The following is an 18,414-nucleotide window of genomic DNA, read 5'->3' as shown; positions in this document are numbered from 1 at the left end:
CCAACCTCCAAGAGAGGGGGGGAAGCCGAGCCCAAAGACAGCTCCGATGTCTCCCTCTGCGGGTGTGGCCAAGATCCCTTCCTGTAGGCACAGGACAGCCTCGTTGACGAATCTTGTCACCAGGCGGTACTGGATGTCTTCATCAGAGGAGCTGCCAACAGGGAGAGACATTCAGGTAGAGGAAGAGGAGGAAGGGAGGACTGCAGGGGCCAACCAGTACTGAACCTCCAACTCTAGAGATGGTGCTGCCAAGTGGCCAGCCTTTCCCTTGGAAAAAGCTGGCACAGGGCTATTTGCCCTAATTAACCTGAAACTGAGCACCTGGTACAGAGTCTGCAACAGAGTAGACAATCTCTCTTCACATCAGCAGCTGTCAATTACACATGCTAATAAAAGGTTTGGAGGGTGAAGGGGCCCAGGATCATGGTCTTTCTAGTTGCTCTCTGGGACCTTCAGAAGGAAGGCGGGAGCAGGGATCTTCCCAAGGCTCAGCTGCAGTTCTCCTCTGATGTCTGGCAGAGAACAAGGTGCTGTGCACAAGGGCAAAAGTGTAAATCGCTATGTCAGCATCAGCTTAGGTATGGTGATCATAACCATACTGGAGGAGGGGCTGAGAAGCTTTGGGCTGATAAGAAATATTTCCATGCCACTAGCTACTCAAACTGACTTACACTTCAGACTTAGGAGGCACCTTCAGACTTGCCAAAATACTGTCCACGTCAGAATTCAAATTCCTACTCTTCGTACCTTCCTGGTAGATGTAAAAGCCCTTCCCAGACTTGCGGCCTAAAAGAAATAGGAAAAGGTAGAGTTATAAATTCTCAGAGCCCAGGCCTAAGAAGTCTCTTCTCTGCTAGTCTGCTGTAAAGCTCCTGCCTCTCTTCTGTATTCCTGACTCTGCATATCCAGCTACCCCTAGAAATTTAGTATTTGTCAGAAGAATTTGCAGAGAAGGGAAAAAGATCTTGTTTCTTGGACATCTGTTTCTGGATGGAAAAGGCCACTTGGGTGAATTTTAATGTCCAGATACACAACACTAGGCACTAGGATGCCCAGGTCCTAGCACCGACCTTGCTGCTACTTTGCTAAGAGAGAGCCATCTTTCTAGTGGGCCTTGACTGTATACTCTATATTTACAGCGGTTTTACTTTCTCCACAGTGGTGGCCAGATAACATGGTAAAACCTGGATGCAAGCTTGCTAGTGCAGTACCATGAATGTACTAGAGGCCTTAGGTAGGATGAAAATGCCTGTCAATCTGGCATGACTTGGGCCAGGTAGTAGCAGAGCTTCAGAGAGCCAGAATTCTGCCTTTTGTCCATAATCTACAGCCCTAGATTAAGAAGTTGTCCTGAACTAATTTCTGAAGTTCTCTACAACTGTGGGCTCTATGTTTAGGAAAAACACTCTTCCACATGGGCCTTCTATAACTCTTTGGTCTCGAAGAACTGCTCAGAACTTTGTGATTAATGGTGCTAGTTATGTTTCTTTGAGGCCACTCACCCAGGAAGCCCTTGGACACCATCTGTTTCAGCAGTTCTACGCTTCCACCTTCAAACCGCTCCCCAAAAGCTTTGCCTAGATCGTTTGAGACGTGTTTTGCTACGTCCACGCCAACTTCATCCATCAGTGTGACAGCACCCACAGGAAAGCCAAAGTGTGTGGTCAGGGAATCCAACTTCTTAGGGTCAACTCCTTCCTGATGGGAAGTGAAGCAAGGACCTCAGGGGAAGGCCACCCTGACCCCCCCCAAGGCTCCCCATGGTAGCTCTCAGAAACAGCCTGTGTGGCACCCACTTCTCTTCTGGGTATCACTTGGCCAGACCCAGGACTAGGACTGTTTCACTCAGGGAAACATGAGAGGTAGGGAGCCCCAAGGGGAAAGTCTGGGTCTTCCTTAACTTACAGCACATTAAGAAAGTCTAGAGATGAACAAGTTATTCATTTCTTTCTTGTTCACAATTCTGAATTTCAATAACGAGCTTTATGGCAGACAGATGAGAGAAGAGACATCACCGAGGAGCTGTGCTACAGAGAGCCCCATGATCCTCATGTCTGATAAGTTTCCAGTGAGCAGGGACCGCCCCCTTCTGCCAGTGAATGACCAGTACGGCCACCAGAGGTGTCTGCTTGTGCAGAAGTAGATACAGCACCAATCAGGTACAGACCAAGTGGGCCCTGTTTTGGATGGTCTCTGCCTCAAAGGGGACGCAGAAACATCACAGAAGACCATATCAGGAGGCCTTTGGCCTAATGGAGCAGAGAGGAAGCTAAGGGAGCAGGCTAAAATTCTTCCTATTTTAGCAGCACAAGCCCGTGACTTCCCACCACTGTGCAGAAAGGGGAGGCACAAAAGGGCCTTCTTGAAGAAGAGTCAGGAGTCTGTGTATTAGAAGGAAGCCTGTTCCTCATGTTGACATGACCCGTTTGGAGGACTGGTTTAAGGAGTGGAAGATGCCTTACCATGAGAGCGATACCAACCTGGAGAATTCTCATGACTTCAGACAACATGGGTGCGAGACACCTTGTGGTATAGAAGCCAGGCCCATCCTGTCAAGGGAAAAAATGTGAGCTTGCTGGCTCCTCTACCTGAGTCTGAAAGCAGTCTCCCTTCCACAGGCGTCATTTCAAAATTCAACGTGATTATCTCAATCAGAATCCTTAAAATAAAATTTCAGGGTGAGGAATAGCAGCGTGGTTTGAATTCAAAAGCACAGCATATAGCTTCACGGTCACCTGAAAGGTCTGGAGTGGCTGGGAGAACCTGCCACATTCCAGACATGCCCCACTCTGACCCTGACTCACCTGCCTTTATACAGTTAACACCACTGTCCATACTGTAGATAACCCAGAGGAAATCATATTGAAAGTTGGTATGTTTGCCTCAGAAGTTAACAAACAAGCTTGGAGGTAGAAGGAGTCTTAAGAAAACTTTCCCAAATCTGCCGCTCCGTCACACAGCTCCTTACCTTAACCACAATGATGACCTTCCCCTGCCTGAGACCAACTGCTACAGCGGAAGCAGTTGTGTCCTTAGAAGTTTTGTCGGTTGTGATGATCTCCAGTAGCTGCATCTTGTCCACAGGAGAGAAGTAGTGCATGCCAATCACCTGGCAAGGAGAACAAAAAGCCAACAAGATTTAATGATGAGGAGGAAACCTAATAGCATACTTTTTTTTTTTTTTTTTTTTTTTTGCTAGGAGAGCACTGGAGAGAAAGGCTGCTGTGATATGGAAGTACTGCTTAATACAGTCAAGTGGTTTGCTTCCATGGTTCTTTGATCAAAAGTTCAGTACATTTTTGGGAGAGCTTATTGTAATCCTCCTCTTCCATTTGCTTCTACGGCTTTTCATTAAGGGCAATTAATCCTACCAACGACTGGTGCCAAAATCACAGCTAACGGCCAAATTAAGATTTATCAGGGATGAATGAAGGTTCCCACTTATATTAGTGATGTTGATGCTTTAGACGAAATGGTCCACTTTCGGGGTGGGGAGTAGGCAGAAAACTGTCAGTCCTGGGCAAACTAGATGGTTGGCTATCTTAACTTGTGCTCCTTTAGCCTTACTTGTATACGAATGACATAAGGCAAGCAGGTGATAACAGCTATCCAAGATACGGGCACGCCAGACTGCAAAGTGTGATGCGTGTTTCATTCCCTGGGGAGAATAAGAGGCTGGCATCAAAGGGGCAACCACGGATCTTCCTTTGCTGATTTTAAATGCTCTGGAGGTGCTCTGAGTGATGTGACCTGGCGAGACTGTCTACCTGCCTTTATACTGTTTTTGTATGTTCCCTTAGTGTCACACCATCAGCTGCCACTTCTCCCTGTGACCTTCTCCTGCCATCACTGAGCCTGCTTTCTCAGGCCCCACATCACTTCTAATCTGTGATCTAGGAAACAAGATTACGCTGCACAAGCAAGGCTTTTGTGCTTTTAGTACATGGACTGTGTACTAATCTTTGCAGATCTTTAAAGGTCTTTTGGACTTCTTGCCTACTTTTGGCTGGTTCCGGTTAGATCACGCTAACTGGTATCCTCCTGAGAAGTGAGGTGTTTTATTTCTCCTTGAGTGTTTTCACTTTTGCTTGATTACTCTGATAGAGAGCAGAAGCCCAAAGATAAATTTCTAGGCATCATTTAAAATTGCTGAAAGTGCTTCCACACGGACCCCTTTTACGTCCTGGGTAGAAGGTCTAAGTGAACGCATAGGTGGATACATCTCACACCTCCTGATCCTCCACCTCCATTTCTGGGTCTGGAGTTGGAACCAAACCCATCCTCAACAGTCACCAGAGTCTGCTATGTAGCTGAAGTGGTATTTTGGAGCATCCCTTATTTTAGGGCCTTTCCATATCTAATTATAATAAAAGTAGATTTATAGCCTGAACCTGAACAATAACACCCATTAGGGATGCAAATCACCTATAGAAGACTATAAAAGTATTTTTAGTTGTACTTCATTTATTTCTACCTCTCACACTGGTCACGGTACTAGCTTCTCTATGCCCAGTTTTTGGGAATACATTGCCACCCCCAAGCACTTCACAATCCACACCAGTCCCTTCGCATGTACTAAGCCTTCGAGTGAGCCTAAAGCAGTAAAACATTTCAGGGTTTTCCTTTCTTCAGAATGTACCTTCTCAGGTCTTTTGCTGACAGCAGCAATTTCCTTGATTGGAAGAGCAGATGTGTTACTGGCAAAGATACAGTGATCTGGAATCACCTGCAGGGAAAAAGCATTTAATGTTATGTATGCCTGGGAAATGAGAAGACTCCAAAGTAAAGCTAATGAGAGGCACTTGGACCCAGCTCATCTTGGCATCCAGAACTGCTCAGATAGTAGACATCATTCATCAGACATTTATGATTACCTTTGTGTTGGCCTTGTTTTCTTTCCCATTCTGCCTTCTAGTTATGGCCCATCATAAGGTCACCTAATCCTAACCTGGAGACTACATCCCAGCAGTTCGGTAAATAAGACACCTTAGATAAGCACTGAAAAGGTGGCCTTAAATCAAATCTCATTCATTTCAAGATCTAGCATGGGAGTCAATCCCTCTTCTTGTTTGGATCTGCCTTCAAGCCCGAAAGCTTATGACACCTGACCCTCCACACCTTTATAATAAAAAGCCATAACGTGCATGCCTATCACATTTTATACACTGTGTTACTAAAAAACAGAGTACCACTATAATGGAATCTACAGTACATGAATACTAGTAAGTACTAGCTTTATCGATCTAGCAATCTGGAGAATAGTATCTAATGTGGACCCTCTCAGCATTCTGTCCATGTTCCCAACTTATTCATTTTTTATTCAGATGCCTGAATGAAAAGATGGAAGGCACACCTGTCAAATTTGTGCAAATCTGGAAAAGGCAGAACCTGACATCAAAGATAAGAATCAAGGTTCAAGACACATTCAACACTGAAAAGCTGAGTGTAAAATAAGATCAATTATCATGGGAATAAAGGAAAAGTATTACATTAAGATTTAAAAGTAAAAGGGAGAAAGAGAACTGGATAGACACCTAATGAACAAGATCTGGCTTGGCACTAAGCTTGTGACAAAGATCCCATGATTTTAGTTAGACTGCAAGAAAGCTAACAGTCTCAAGTTGTAATGTGGTATGGTATCTAATGCTGGTGGTAAAATTCTCTATGAAGAGCAAGCCAATGTCTCCAAAAATAACTGGCAATGATTCCTCCCCTCCTGGTACATGCCTGTCTCTCCCCCATCCAGATGGAGAGCCTATTTCCCATCCCTCTGAATCTGGGCTAGCCTGTGACTTGCTTTAACCGATGGAATATGGCAGAAGCGACTATGCTCGTTCCAGGCCAAGCCTGACAGCTTCTGCTTTTGTTCTCTTGGAAGGCAGTAACCACGCTGTAGAGAAGTTCAGGCTAGAATACTAAGTGAGGACAGGCCACTAGTAGAGGGAGGCCATGTGGAGGACCACTGAGGCACCCTGATGAGGCTTTCGGCTGAAAGCAGTCACATGAGTGACCCTGAGAAGAACCACATGCAGGTACAGACCAGCCACCTCTGTGAAGTCCTACCCAAACTGCAGAACTGTGAACTGTTTTTACATGGCAAAAGAGCACTGGGACATGATGAAGATATTAAAGGGGGATGACCAAGACCATGAGGAGTCTGGAGACAAGGATTATAAAGAATGTCAAAAGAGTGAGTTTAGTTTGGTTCCGTGGAGAGGAAGAGAAGTTTTAAACTCTTGAAGTATCACATAAATTTAGCTTTAAAATTTTCTTGTAAAGAAAGCAGAGACCAGATGAGAGGATGAAGTTGATACCTTCCCAAAGGTCTTTCACCTAAAAATTCTTAATTTTCTAAATATAGATCTTTTCTTCTCTTTCTGAATAACTCTTTGAGAATCTCCTACCTTAGATAACCTCACTAGCTTCATTAAAAAAGTAAAGGCATCTGACATGTTATATAAGTAAGTATAATATACATAACATTCTGGATTTTACTTTAGTATTAATCTTTCTACCCAAAGCTGGCATCTTTTCTTCTTACTATCTGCTAAAAATCAGTGATTCCCAGAGAACCCTCCTCTCTCACCTCTGTCTGATCCCTTCCCCTTAGTTCCCTTCCCGCTGTTGCTGCACGGTCACATCGAACCCCTCTGCTTTACTTCCCTTTCCCTTCCAGGCTCCGCTGCGTCTCTTCTCCCTTAACCTTCATGTTTCAGTTGAACTACTGCACTGATTTGTTCACAAATCTGCACTTCTCATGATCTGGTCCCTCTTTCTTTTCTTCTCCTTGACCACTGGCTTCCGAACCACTAAAACTAGCAAACTTTTCTCTATTCTGATCTGATACTCCCAAACTCAGGTTTTCCAAAAGCAAATACCATCACCCAGTCAGCTGGTAAATGCTCTTCTCTCCACTATGGCTGTGTCTGCTTTTGCTGCTCCTCAGAATCTACCTATCACTGGTTCAGCTGGGCCCACAAAACCCTGGGAATGTCATCTATGTCTCTAAGCTGAAATGCCACCTAGCACGGATGGGACACAAATAAGACCTCACTTTTCTGAATTTTCTCCTTCAGCTGAATCCAGCATTACACTTGGTCTAAAGAACTGTATCTCACAGTGGAATCTGTCCCAAACAGAGCTGCCTGCTTTTAGTTTCTCAGCCCTCCTTAGGGTCAATCTTGAGTAGAGCAGGGGTTGTCCTCACACAGATGGGCACCCTTAGAGTACAGCCCCACTCTCAAGACATCTAGAGTGTTGCCAAGTCAGTGCCATTTCATTTACATCATTTATTAACCCATATTCTACTTATCCAACTGTAGGTGAGTCTAGGCCCCAGCTCTATCTTATGCCTGGATTACTGCAATTTCTTCTTTTCTGGGCTCGCTCTTTATACCACCCACTTCAAGTATTTGTTTTGTTCATGTCATCCCATCCCAAGAACTGATTTTGTAGAACATGTGGGATCTAGACCAATGCAGCAGTTACACAAAATGAGCATTTGAATCCTGCCTGGAGAAACTATTTCTCCCCTATTTCCTTTGCTGCCTAGACCTGAAGTTTAGTTATGGCTTATGGCCAAGCCCAAATGGCAAGAGATCTGGCTATACTCCATGATGGCTTACTCCATGAGGTTATTTGTATGTTTGGGTAACAACTCCCATATAAGGCTAACAAACCCTGTAGCTTAGGTTAATAAGCTACTTGATTTTCTTCCTGCAGGACTGAGATTTGACCTTTATGACATACTCAGTGTGCGTGAGCTCGCATAAAATCTTAGGCATGGAAATGAACAGCCCTGTAAAAAGAACGATGAGTTTCCTACAGTTCCTTTAAAAACCCCATCTCTGTGTCCTTCATTCACCACACTAGGATTCAAGTAGTACATGCCCTTACTTACTGCTTCTACTTCCTTTAGCACTCTGTGCTTAAGGTTGAGGTCCTCGAAAACAGCTTCAATCACCATGTCGGCCTTTTCAAAATCCTGGTAATCGAGCTGCCCAGTCAAGTTGCTGAAAATGAAGTCCCTTTCGAATGATGTTATAGCTTTCTTCTTCACTTTATCATTCAATCTAGAAAGAAACACATTCCTAGTTAGAGGGGAACAAAGGGAAATTAATGTTCACTGAGTGTCCTTGGGCCAGACCGTGCGCTATGTGTTTTTTACCTACTCTGTGAAGTAGTTGTATTACTCCCATTTCGAAGGAGCCAAGTTGCTCAAAGAGGCTCAGAAGGACTTGTGGTCCAGCAGCTAGGTGCTAGGGGATCCAGGGCACTAGGATTCAGAGACAGGTTGACCCACAAGTCCACATTCTTTCTATCTATAAGATGCCTCCAAACACCCAACTCATATAAACTGTATCACTTATAAACAGTTAAATTTGCCAAGAGGAGGAAATACAAATACTAGAATGGCAAAACAAAAGAGCAACTCTGGTAATTCTCTACCTACAACAGGAAACACAGCCAACCTGTGTCCTAGACCACATGGATTTATACTTGCTTATGCATCATTTGGTTATTCTGTGATTGTAATCTTCTAGGGGACTGAGACCAAGCATTATTTCTCATATTCTTAATCCACTTCCTAGTCAACACCTAGGAGCATGTTGCACTGATTACATAAAATATTAACTCAAGGTTTCTTCTTTCCCAGAGAGAGCTAAAAAGGATTCCTGCTACTCAGACATTTATCTGATTATTTTTTATTGCCAAGGAAAACAGGCTCTCTTAGGTTTTAATCAGATCACATTTTCCAAATAAATGATCTAGAGTTTTCTTTCCTCTGATTGAAGAAAGAAACTAAACTCTAATTTCCATAATCAAAAGAAAAATTAAAGCAACAAGTTAAAGAAGTATTCAAGTCTTAAAAGTATGGGTTCAAACTTCCTGGTTTTTGACAATCATGTCAGCAGTCAGCAAACAAGATGCCTGTTAGAGATCAAAATATGACTCTGTCTCTGATTCTAATGCCCAAGGGAACTATTTTCGAGGGAGGAAGGAAACATGTACGACTCAGGTCAGCAGTATGGTGAGGGGCAATCATCCAAGCCTGATGCTTCTAAGGCAAAAAGGAAAACCGAGACACCTGGATCCAAAGAGATCAAAGGAAGGAAGCCTTTCCAGAGTAGCAATTTCTCATGTGGGTGACTCTATGAAATGCTGTTTGGGGACGCTTGCAGGCTAGTCTCAGGGCAATGCTGTTACCTAGCACATGCCATTTATTTTTGGATCAGAACCTTTTATTCCAACTCGTTGCTATCTTACAATAATCTGCCAAAATGATTAAACCTGCCGGGTCCTGAAAAGCATTATGGTAGCAACATATGAACTTCTCTGAAGAAAAAGGGGAAACACACGTGTAAGCTACATAATCCATTTGAGAAGCAAAAATGCTCACTCAGCTAAAAGTCACATGCAGGAGACTCTTAAGTGCAGCCAGCTTGTCCATTACAGCGGAGCAGAGAACTGAGCTGAGACCAATTCTCAGTCTGACCAAGCTGCTGCTCCATTTTCCCCCGCTGCAAAACAGGCAGTATGTGTGTGGCGGAAGGAGGTAGATGGCCAGGAGGAAGAATATTTACCCTCTATTAATTCAGAGGTAAGATGGAGACAGTCTTGTAAAGCCTCAGACATTGTGGAACCATACATAACTGCTTCTCCACAGCAATGTCAGTCAAGAAATACAAAGCTCAGGAGTTCTGATCCATGCCCTACCTTCAACATGCAGTGACTGTCATTTCCTCACATCCTAGCCTCTGTTCTCTCCATGAAAACACAGTCGTGCTGTTTCAATGTTTCATAACAATACAACGATTACATGTAAACTATCAAAATTCACGAATATGAGAATTTCTAGTCTGATATCAAAACATAAAATAAATGGCATTTAAAAATATCTAATGAATAAAGTTTTCTCTTCAGCACTCACAGACTACAGATTCCAATGATGTTAACGGTTTATAATATCTGTAACAAAATGAAGTGAAAGAATTAGCGTTTCCGAAAAATAAGGGCGATAGGCTTAACTATGGAGTACCTAGTACTCAGGTTCAGGAAAAAGGAACCTGTGGCAGCAAAAAACAAAAACCATTCTAACTCCTGGCAAAGGCAGAGAGAGCAGGCTTACCCTTTGAACACTTGTTGCTGTCCTCGGCCCAGGCCAGCTGCTGTAGCATCTTTTAGTATAGTCTTCAGGTTCTTATCCACAGACACTTGAGCAATGCCAGCTCCCATCAGCCCTGCACCAAGAATGGCTAGACGCCTGAAAGGGAAGGATAAAATGACTTTTAGTAAATAACTCTGGATCATTTCAGTAAAAGTGGGAGACTGCCCAAGTTATCATCCAATGAACCAACTAAAGCAGGCGCAAAAATATGGTATTTAAAATAATTTTTATGTATAAAAACATACTTTTAATAAATGATTGGTTTTCAAAGTTAAACGCAAAAACTCGTTGGTCTACCGAAGAAGACTGAATTATATTGATTCTCAGTCATGCCTGAGATCACTGAAAACAACCCAGTTTATGCATAAGCCAACATGAACATTTTTGTTTTCCAAACAAAAAGCAACTTGCAGTGACATTTCCAAAGACTAACCTCTCTTCCTCCAACTACTTCTTTATTAGTGATTTTACCATTGTCCAGTCATCTTTCTGAATGGCTTCTTTGCTTCCAGACCTGACCGCTCTCTCAAACACCTCCACACATGCACATTCCTGCTCTTCCACTTTGGAAACCCTCTTGCCCTTGTCACCACTTGCCTAACTCCGCAACATTCTGGAATGGCCTCATGTCCATTGTTTTTGTCTCCTCAGTTACATTCTAAGCTTGTTGAGGGCCAGAGATCATATCTGATTACTCTTTTTCGTTCTGGAACAATATGGATATTCTCATAGTAACTAACTAAAAAATTTTTTCACAAGTTCCTCCACAACAGAAGGCCAAGTTTACAGCATTAAAGACCTAAATTAGAGTTGTAACACAGGATAAAATTTCATTCCTAACAATTTTGATTCTAATGTTCAAAAATTATATTCAAGACCCAAAAAAGGAAACCTAATTTCAAGTCCTGGGAGCAACTTTCAAATGTAGTTTTGTAATAATGAAAATATTTGTATGGTTAGTGTTAAGTAATTGGAGGATAATGCGAAAATAGGGTAGAGAAATATAAAGAACAGGGGCTGAAAAAAGATTGATACATTTACTGCATCAAAATTAAAAATTAGTTTGATAAATGACTATACAATATTAAGATAACTAAAGAATAGGAAAAAATCTGTAATATATATAGCAGAGAAAGCATTATTACTGGGGAAATATAAAGAATATATATATACATGTCAATTAAAAAAGATAACCCAATAAAATGGGCAAAGGCTTATATAAAGCAGGTCATAAAAGATGAAAAGAAACTGCAAATAAAGATGTTCAATCTCCCTAATGATCTAGGAAATGAAAATTAAAATGGCTACCAAAAATCGCATATTCTAGGACCAACCTCTCATTCTTTACTATAGTGAAATGCACCATGCACAAGATGACATGCTGTGAACAGTTGTACAATGTTTATGATAATGAAAAATTGAAACCAGCAATCAATCCATGAGTAGGAGATGAAAAGGAATGAGATAACTGCTGTGTACCAATATACATGGTCTCTAAGTCGTACCACTGAATAAAAAGAGCAAGTTACAGGATCATACACACAGATCCCTTTTATACTACAACCACGAGCACAAACAGTATCATCTAGTATTTAACCTTATTTACAATAGTTTTTTAAAAAGGAGAACAGAAACGCATTCTTTGAATAAAAATTTATAAAAAAGAGAAAATAAGGGAATTAAAATTATCCACGGTAAGGGTCAAAAGGCCTAGACAGAAGTAGAGGTATTACTGACCAGTGGGAAACCAGAAAGGGGGACACCCTTTCTTCAATGCTCTTTATTAAATTTTCAGTTCAACCTATTCTGCCTTGGGTACCTTATAATTTATTTTTCATTTTTAAGATGATGTTACTCTTTTCTTCAATTTATTTCCCCAGTTAAGTCAACTCTTATATCATCATGTTTTTCTATCCATTTAGTTAGCAGTTCTTGAATTTTGATTCAAGGTGATTTTTTTTCTTATCTGCAAATGTTTGTTTAAGGATATTTAATTCAAGTTTGGAGGTGTTCTGTTATAAATTTTCTTTTTCACTGGTTTTCTAGGGGGAGAATTTTCATAAGCTTAAGTATTTTGATTCTCACTTGCTTTTTTCTTATGTTACTTTTATATGGATGTCATTTGGTACATAATAACACCTTCTCTAGGTGGTATTATAAATTATCTGCACATAACAATAAGAGTTACACACAGACAGGAGTATGGAGTGGCTAATTAGGTTTCTAAATTTAAGAGTACCTTCTTCTATTGCAAAGTGCAGTCTCTTTAACTGACAGCATTTTTTTTTTTTTTTTTTTGTAGATAGATGGGGCTGGAATTAGTGTGTCTTAGGGTTCTGTGATTTTGCAAGACTCTTAATATTTTTCTTTTGCTTCCTTTTTTCCTGTTACAATAAAGTCTCTCTCTTGCATATTAGAAGTTAGCATTGGCTTCCTTCTGTTTATGCTGCACATGGGGAACGGGTGGCTTTGTTGTCCCTGTTCATTTGTTTGATTTCTGTAAGGTGTGAGAAGTAGCCATCAACGTTTTTCTGCAACATGGAAATAATTTACCTTAGCTAGAGAATGTGTGATAATGTATTACATGGAACAAACGCAATCAGATTGATATTCATCACTATGTATGCTGGAGAAGTAGTTATGATTGCATTTCATATTGTGTTTGGAAATCAGCCCTCTTGACTAGAATCTTATCTTCTCACCCAGATCTCTTAGCCATTTTATCTTCTATTTGCATTGAAAATTTTATTAAAGGTGAAGGAATAGAGAAGGTAGAAATATTAGCTGCTTTTCTTAAATCCCTGACTGTAATTCAGCTAAAACGGTATTTCTCTTGGCACTGCTGACATTTTGGACTGGATTTCTTTGCTGTGGGGGCTGTCTTGTGTACTGTAAGATGAGTTCTTGGCCTCTAGCCACTATATGCCCATAGCATCCTTTCCTCTCTAATTATGACAACCAAAAAATTTCCAGACATTGTCAAATGTCCCCTGGGGGGCGACATCACCCAGTTTGAGACCACTGAGTAAGAAGGTGAGTTTTAGGAGCATATTAAACTTAAAGGAAGCTATAAACTTATATAAAAGGAAGCTTAAAACTATATTTAGGAAGCATAGTACTGACAGGCTTGTAGAAGAAAGTAGATATGAAACAGGCAAGTAGAATCTCCAATGCTTAGGATGTAAGCTAAAAGGAGGACATCCCCTTAGCAATTAGAATGAGGTTTAGCAATTAGAGTGAGTTCCCAGAGATAGTATCTCAAGCCACAGAAAGAAACAAGATCATTAAATAGGGCATAGTGTGGTTTTGGTTTGGGAAGGGGGACCTAAACCAGGCTTTTAGGAGACATCAATGGTGAGACAAGAAAGCATCTATAGGAGCCATTAGAAAGGTCTGGAGAAAACTCACTGCAAACCGAACTTTGAAAGTGAAAAAGTTCTGGGTAGAAATAAGGATCTAATGTGCTCAGGATAGGAGTTCATGGCAAGATTTAAGATATAAAACTAGCTTTGTAGCTCTTTGAAGACATGTACAAGTTAGCACGTAGTGAAATCCACAAGGGCCTCCTAAGTAGAGTTTAACTTACTTAACCTCCTTCTGTGGAGTTCCAAACTTATTCTTCTTGCACAGGACTTGACCATGATAAAGTCCCACCAAGGCCTTTGATTCTTTGGTCATTGCAAGCTCTCCAAATTTCTGAAATTTAAAGGAACAAGAAAAGGTAGAACTTCGCAGTCTCGGTGATGTGGATTCGTTCAGTTTGGTGTCTCTGTGGAGCAGAGGTAATGTGTGCAAGGCCACAGCTTCTCAGGGGTCTCACTGGTCCCTGAACTGCAGAATTCTGTCTCCTACTGATGTATCTTTTCTTTACTCTTCTCGTTTGTAGCACTTTCCGACTACTGCTTTGAAAAAGGTTTTGAATATAAATGAGCTCTCATTCTCTACATGAGGTTGTGGTAACCTTTTTCATGGAACTGGAGTATCAGAGTCAAAAGGACCTTCACAATCATCTCAACCAACCCTCTCATTTTAAAGACTGGGAAAAGGAGGCCCAGAAAAATTTAAGCAAGTGACCTTGCTCAAAAGCCACACTGCTTCAAAGTGGCAAAAATGGAACTTGAACCCAAGCAGTATGACTTCTAACTCTAGTTCTCTTTCCACTGTAGCAGGCTGCCCACATGGTACCTACCTCTTTAAAAAGTACCTTTACTACGGAGAACAAACAATTCTCAACTTAGTGGTGAGGAGCATGAGATTGGGTCTGAATCCTGGCTCTGCCATTTCCAGTTGTGAAGCTTTCTTCATCCGTAACGTGGGAAAAACAATGCCTATTTTACAGTATTGTGGGGATTATATGAGAACACTAGTAAAATGACTAAGTCTCGATGTTAGCTAATATCACCATGAATATTACTGGAATTTACTGGTACGATTATATGGTTTCAAATAGTATTTTTAGGAAGAAATCCCTCCAGTAAAATTGCTATCATGTTCTAATAAAATATGAAACAATGTTTTACAGAATCAATGCTTTACTAATCTTGATGCAGTAGGTTCTATATAATAAACCAGTGATTTTTCAAACTATGGGTAGAGATCCATCAGTGGTCATGAATTTAGCGAGTTGTGATAAGCAGAACAGACAGGAAATACCTAGTACAATGCACACAGTGAGGACAATTATTGATTCATGAAATATGCTTCAATTTTACCATACATATGTACATGTGACTTGGTTATGATGTAAAAGAATAAATCAGAAATGAACTGTAATAAGCAATGAGGTACAAGAAATGTTTTCTCTGGAATTTGTCATGAGCTCTTCAGATATCTTTTGTCCTGTTATCGAAGAGAAATCATTCTTCGATGATTGCTTAAAACTTAAAAACAACCCAAACCACTTAAATCTGACATATCACCAATTCAGAAAGTGAAAGGGGTGAAGCTGGTTCCTGTGTTCCTTTTCTTCTTTAAGTGGGTACAAAACATTTCCTTGTATTTGGTGTTCTTGTATGTAATAAAAATTGAAAGGGAACAACTTTACCTGAGATTCAGAGAGATAGCCAGCATCTTTCCCTTGCTCAATTCCAGTCTTCACCACCTAAAAAACATATAAGGTACTTGCTCATTGTTGGCTTGTTTAAGGATATTGGCCAGATGTATAATAATGCTAAATAAAACAGCTAGTGTTGTTAGTCTTTAAAGAGTAAAGTCTAGATGAATAGAGGTAGGGGATCATGCTTCATATTTTATGTACTTTCATGTCTTCCATTCAAAATATATCTCTTGACTGAGTCACTCTCCAATTCTGTGGTCTTTGATTATATGCTCTCCTAATCTTAGACCTTCTAGATTGAAGAGTTCTGTTTTAAAGTCTATTTTTAGACAGAACTCTCTTCAATCAACACTGTGATCATTTTAACTGTCTTTGATTTTTTTCAGAACCTCACTATATCATATCTTTTTTATAATTATGGCACCGGGAAGGCACTGAGACAGTACTTTAGGTACTGACATTGACTTTGACTAAGGATACAATACAGCCATCAATTTTGTTTCAACTACCTCTTTATAAATGTCCAATATTTTACTGGGCATTTATACTGATATGACATAGGTTCTTGGCTTATAACTGGTAGTTTTAAACTCATCAACTAATAAGTATGCCTGGCACTGATTATCCCCCAATACATCAATTTATGAGTCCTTAGAGCTTGCTATCTTCTTCCCTTATTTTTGGTACTTTAATAGCAGAATTAAGAACTTTCGTAGTAGCATACATGGTCCAGAATGGCAATAAAGAGTACTGTGCTATACAAAGGGAGGAAATATAAGAAATCTGAGCATATGGGGAAAAGACTCACGTCAATTATTTTCAGAGGTGCAGGATAAAGACCTTTGGTCTGCTTTTGTACTTTTTCTTCCACCTTTTTGTAAACTTGTTGCCTGACAAATGGAATATTCATGGCATACGATGTCAATTCTGTAAAGTAAAATCCTTTTAGATACTTATTGGCACTAAGCTTTCCTCGTTAGTTTGTTCTGTAAACTCAATAAAAATGCAGTAGTTCTAGCTATCTGAAAGAATTACTCTCTACTCTGATATACAAAATCTAGATTTCAACCTAAGCACGTCTTTGAATATAGTTTCATTAGTTGATAAATGCTGGGTACATGGGCATAGTATTCCAAATACTCTACTCTTGTATTAATGTCTAAAATTTTCCAAAATAAAAAGTTTTTAATAGTCTTAACTAACCAATGTAAGGTTCAGAACTTGACCTTAGAACATAGCTGTTGCACCTTTTAAGGTTGACTTTACACTTCAAGTAAATAATGCATTTATCTCTCCCTCATTTAAGATTTACAGCAAATAAAATTAAACTCCCTGGAAATAAGCTTTGCCTTTGCTCTTTAATAACAAAACTCACTTTCCACCAATCCCTTGGCTCTCTTTGGAGAGATTTTCTTATCGGCTAGTCCTTTGGCAAAAGTAATTGCAACTTCTTCTAGGTATTCAATTGTCCGTTCCTCTGGAGGTTTTAATCCTGGTCCTGTAAAAACGAACGCAACAGACTGGAATGCAAATCAGGCTTAGATCAGTCCCAGGTAGGCAAAAACCTAGGCATGCCAAAACTAGGCATGTTCTGGTACCCACTTCTGGTACGGCTTTCCATGTCGGACCTGACTGGTTGATGATGGCATAGTCATGAACCATGTGCCCACAGCTAAGGAACCCGCAAATAATAAGGACTGACTGTATTCTGACTACAACAAATTAAACTGGAAATCAATAACAGAAATATATCTGAAATAACCCCTAAATATTTGGAAATTAATATTTTAATACTAAAATATTAATATTAAGTAACATTAAACTGGAAATCAATAACAGAAATATATCTGAAATAACCCCTAAATATTTGGAAATTAATATTTTAATACTAAAATATTAATATTAAGTAACATACTTCTAAATTACACACAGATCAAAGAAGAGATGACAAAAGAAATCTGAAAATATTTTGACATTCATGGAAGTGAAAACATAATATTAAAATATTCGGATAAAGCAATGCTAAGAGGGAAATTTATGAATTTAAATGTTTATGTTAAAAAAGAAGAAAGGCCTAAAATCAATTGTCTAAGGTTCTACCTTAGGAAACAAGAAAAAGAATAAATAAAATGCAAAAGCAAGCAGAAAGAAAGAATGAAACAGCTGAAATCAATAAAACAGCAAACAAACAAACAAAACCGGAGAAAATCAATGAAACTAAAAGCTGGTTCTTAGAAAAGATCAATAAAGTGACTCATCAGGGCAAAAAGAGAGAAGACGCATTATCAATATCAGGCATGAAAGAGGAGACGTCATTACAGATTATAAAGATATTAAAAGAATAATAATGAAGTACTATGAATAACTTTATTGCAATATCAAGTTTAATGAAACAGATAAAATCTTTGAAAAACAAACAGCCACAGCTCACTCAAATGGTGAACTTAAATAGCCCTATGTTTATTGAGGAAATTGAATTCATAGGTAAAACCTTCCCAAGGAAGAAAACTCCAAGTCCATATCATTTCACCAATGAATTCTATTAAGTATTTAAGGAAGAAATAATACCAATTCTACACAAAATCTTCCAGAAAATAGAAGAGGAGGGAATATTTTCCAACTCATTTTATGAAACCAGTATTATCCTGATACCAATACCAGGCAAAAATATCACAAGAAAGGAAAATTATCCCTAAGACCATTATTTCTCATGACAAGACATAAAATTCCTTTACAAAATTTTAGCTGATCCAGCCAACGATACATCATGACCAAGTGGAGTTTATTCCAGGAATGCAGAGTTGGTTGAAATGGTCAAAAAATCAGGGTAATCAACATTAATGATAGACTAAAAAAGAAAAAGCCCACACAATCATCTTATTAGATGCAACTGACAAAATTCAACATCTATTCTCAGCAAACTATAAATAAAAGGAACATTATAATCTGATAAAGGGCATATATGAAAAAGCAACAACTAATACCATATACCTACAGCATCAGAGTGAACACTTTCCCCTAAGATTGGAACAAGTTAACAATATCTGCTTTTATCCACGTCTATACAGTATTGTACTAAAGATCTTAGCTACTGTAGTCAGTCAAGGAAAAGAAATAAATGCCAACCAGATGGGAAAGAAAGAAGACAAAAATGCCTTTATTTGTAGTTAACATGATTATTTATGTAGAA

The 18,414-nt window shown here is 39.7% G+C and overlaps 1 protein-coding gene across 1 annotated transcript in view; it reads right to left on the bottom strand.

Moving 5' to 3' along the window:
• The window catches only part of HADHA (hydroxyacyl-CoA dehydrogenase trifunctional multienzyme complex subunit alpha), a 40,935-nt gene that overhangs the window by 590 nt on the left and 21,931 nt on the right, over positions 1 to 18,414 (bottom strand). Inside the window, exons 8-19 of the mRNA XM_011356530.2 lie at positions 16,600 to 16,722; positions 16,033 to 16,151; positions 15,213 to 15,269; positions 13,755 to 13,864; positions 10,130 to 10,264; positions 7,901 to 8,072; positions 4,640 to 4,726; positions 2,969 to 3,109; positions 2,481 to 2,549; positions 1,503 to 1,698; positions 672 to 786; positions 6 to 151 (exon numbers count right to left, since the gene is read on the bottom strand). Coding sequence (XP_011354832.1) covers positions 6 to 151; positions 672 to 786; positions 1,503 to 1,698; positions 2,481 to 2,549; positions 2,969 to 3,109; positions 4,640 to 4,726; positions 7,901 to 8,072; positions 10,130 to 10,264; positions 13,755 to 13,864; positions 15,213 to 15,269; positions 16,033 to 16,151; positions 16,600 to 16,722 — 1,470 coding nt within the window. The remainder of the gene's footprint in view (positions 1 to 5; positions 152 to 671; positions 787 to 1,502; positions 1,699 to 2,480; positions 2,550 to 2,968; positions 3,110 to 4,639; positions 4,727 to 7,900; positions 8,073 to 10,129; positions 10,265 to 13,754; positions 13,865 to 15,212; positions 15,270 to 16,032; positions 16,152 to 16,599; positions 16,723 to 18,414) is intronic.

Source organism: Pteropus vampyrus, unplaced genomic scaffold (genome assembly GCF_000151845.1).
Source record: "Pteropus vampyrus isolate Shadow unplaced genomic scaffold, Pvam_2.0 Scaffold28, whole genome shotgun sequence".
NCBI classification, from domain to species: Eukaryota; Metazoa; Chordata; class Mammalia; order Chiroptera; family Pteropodidae; genus Pteropus; species Pteropus vampyrus.
This window is presented reverse-complemented; position numbering and strand designations above follow the sequence as displayed.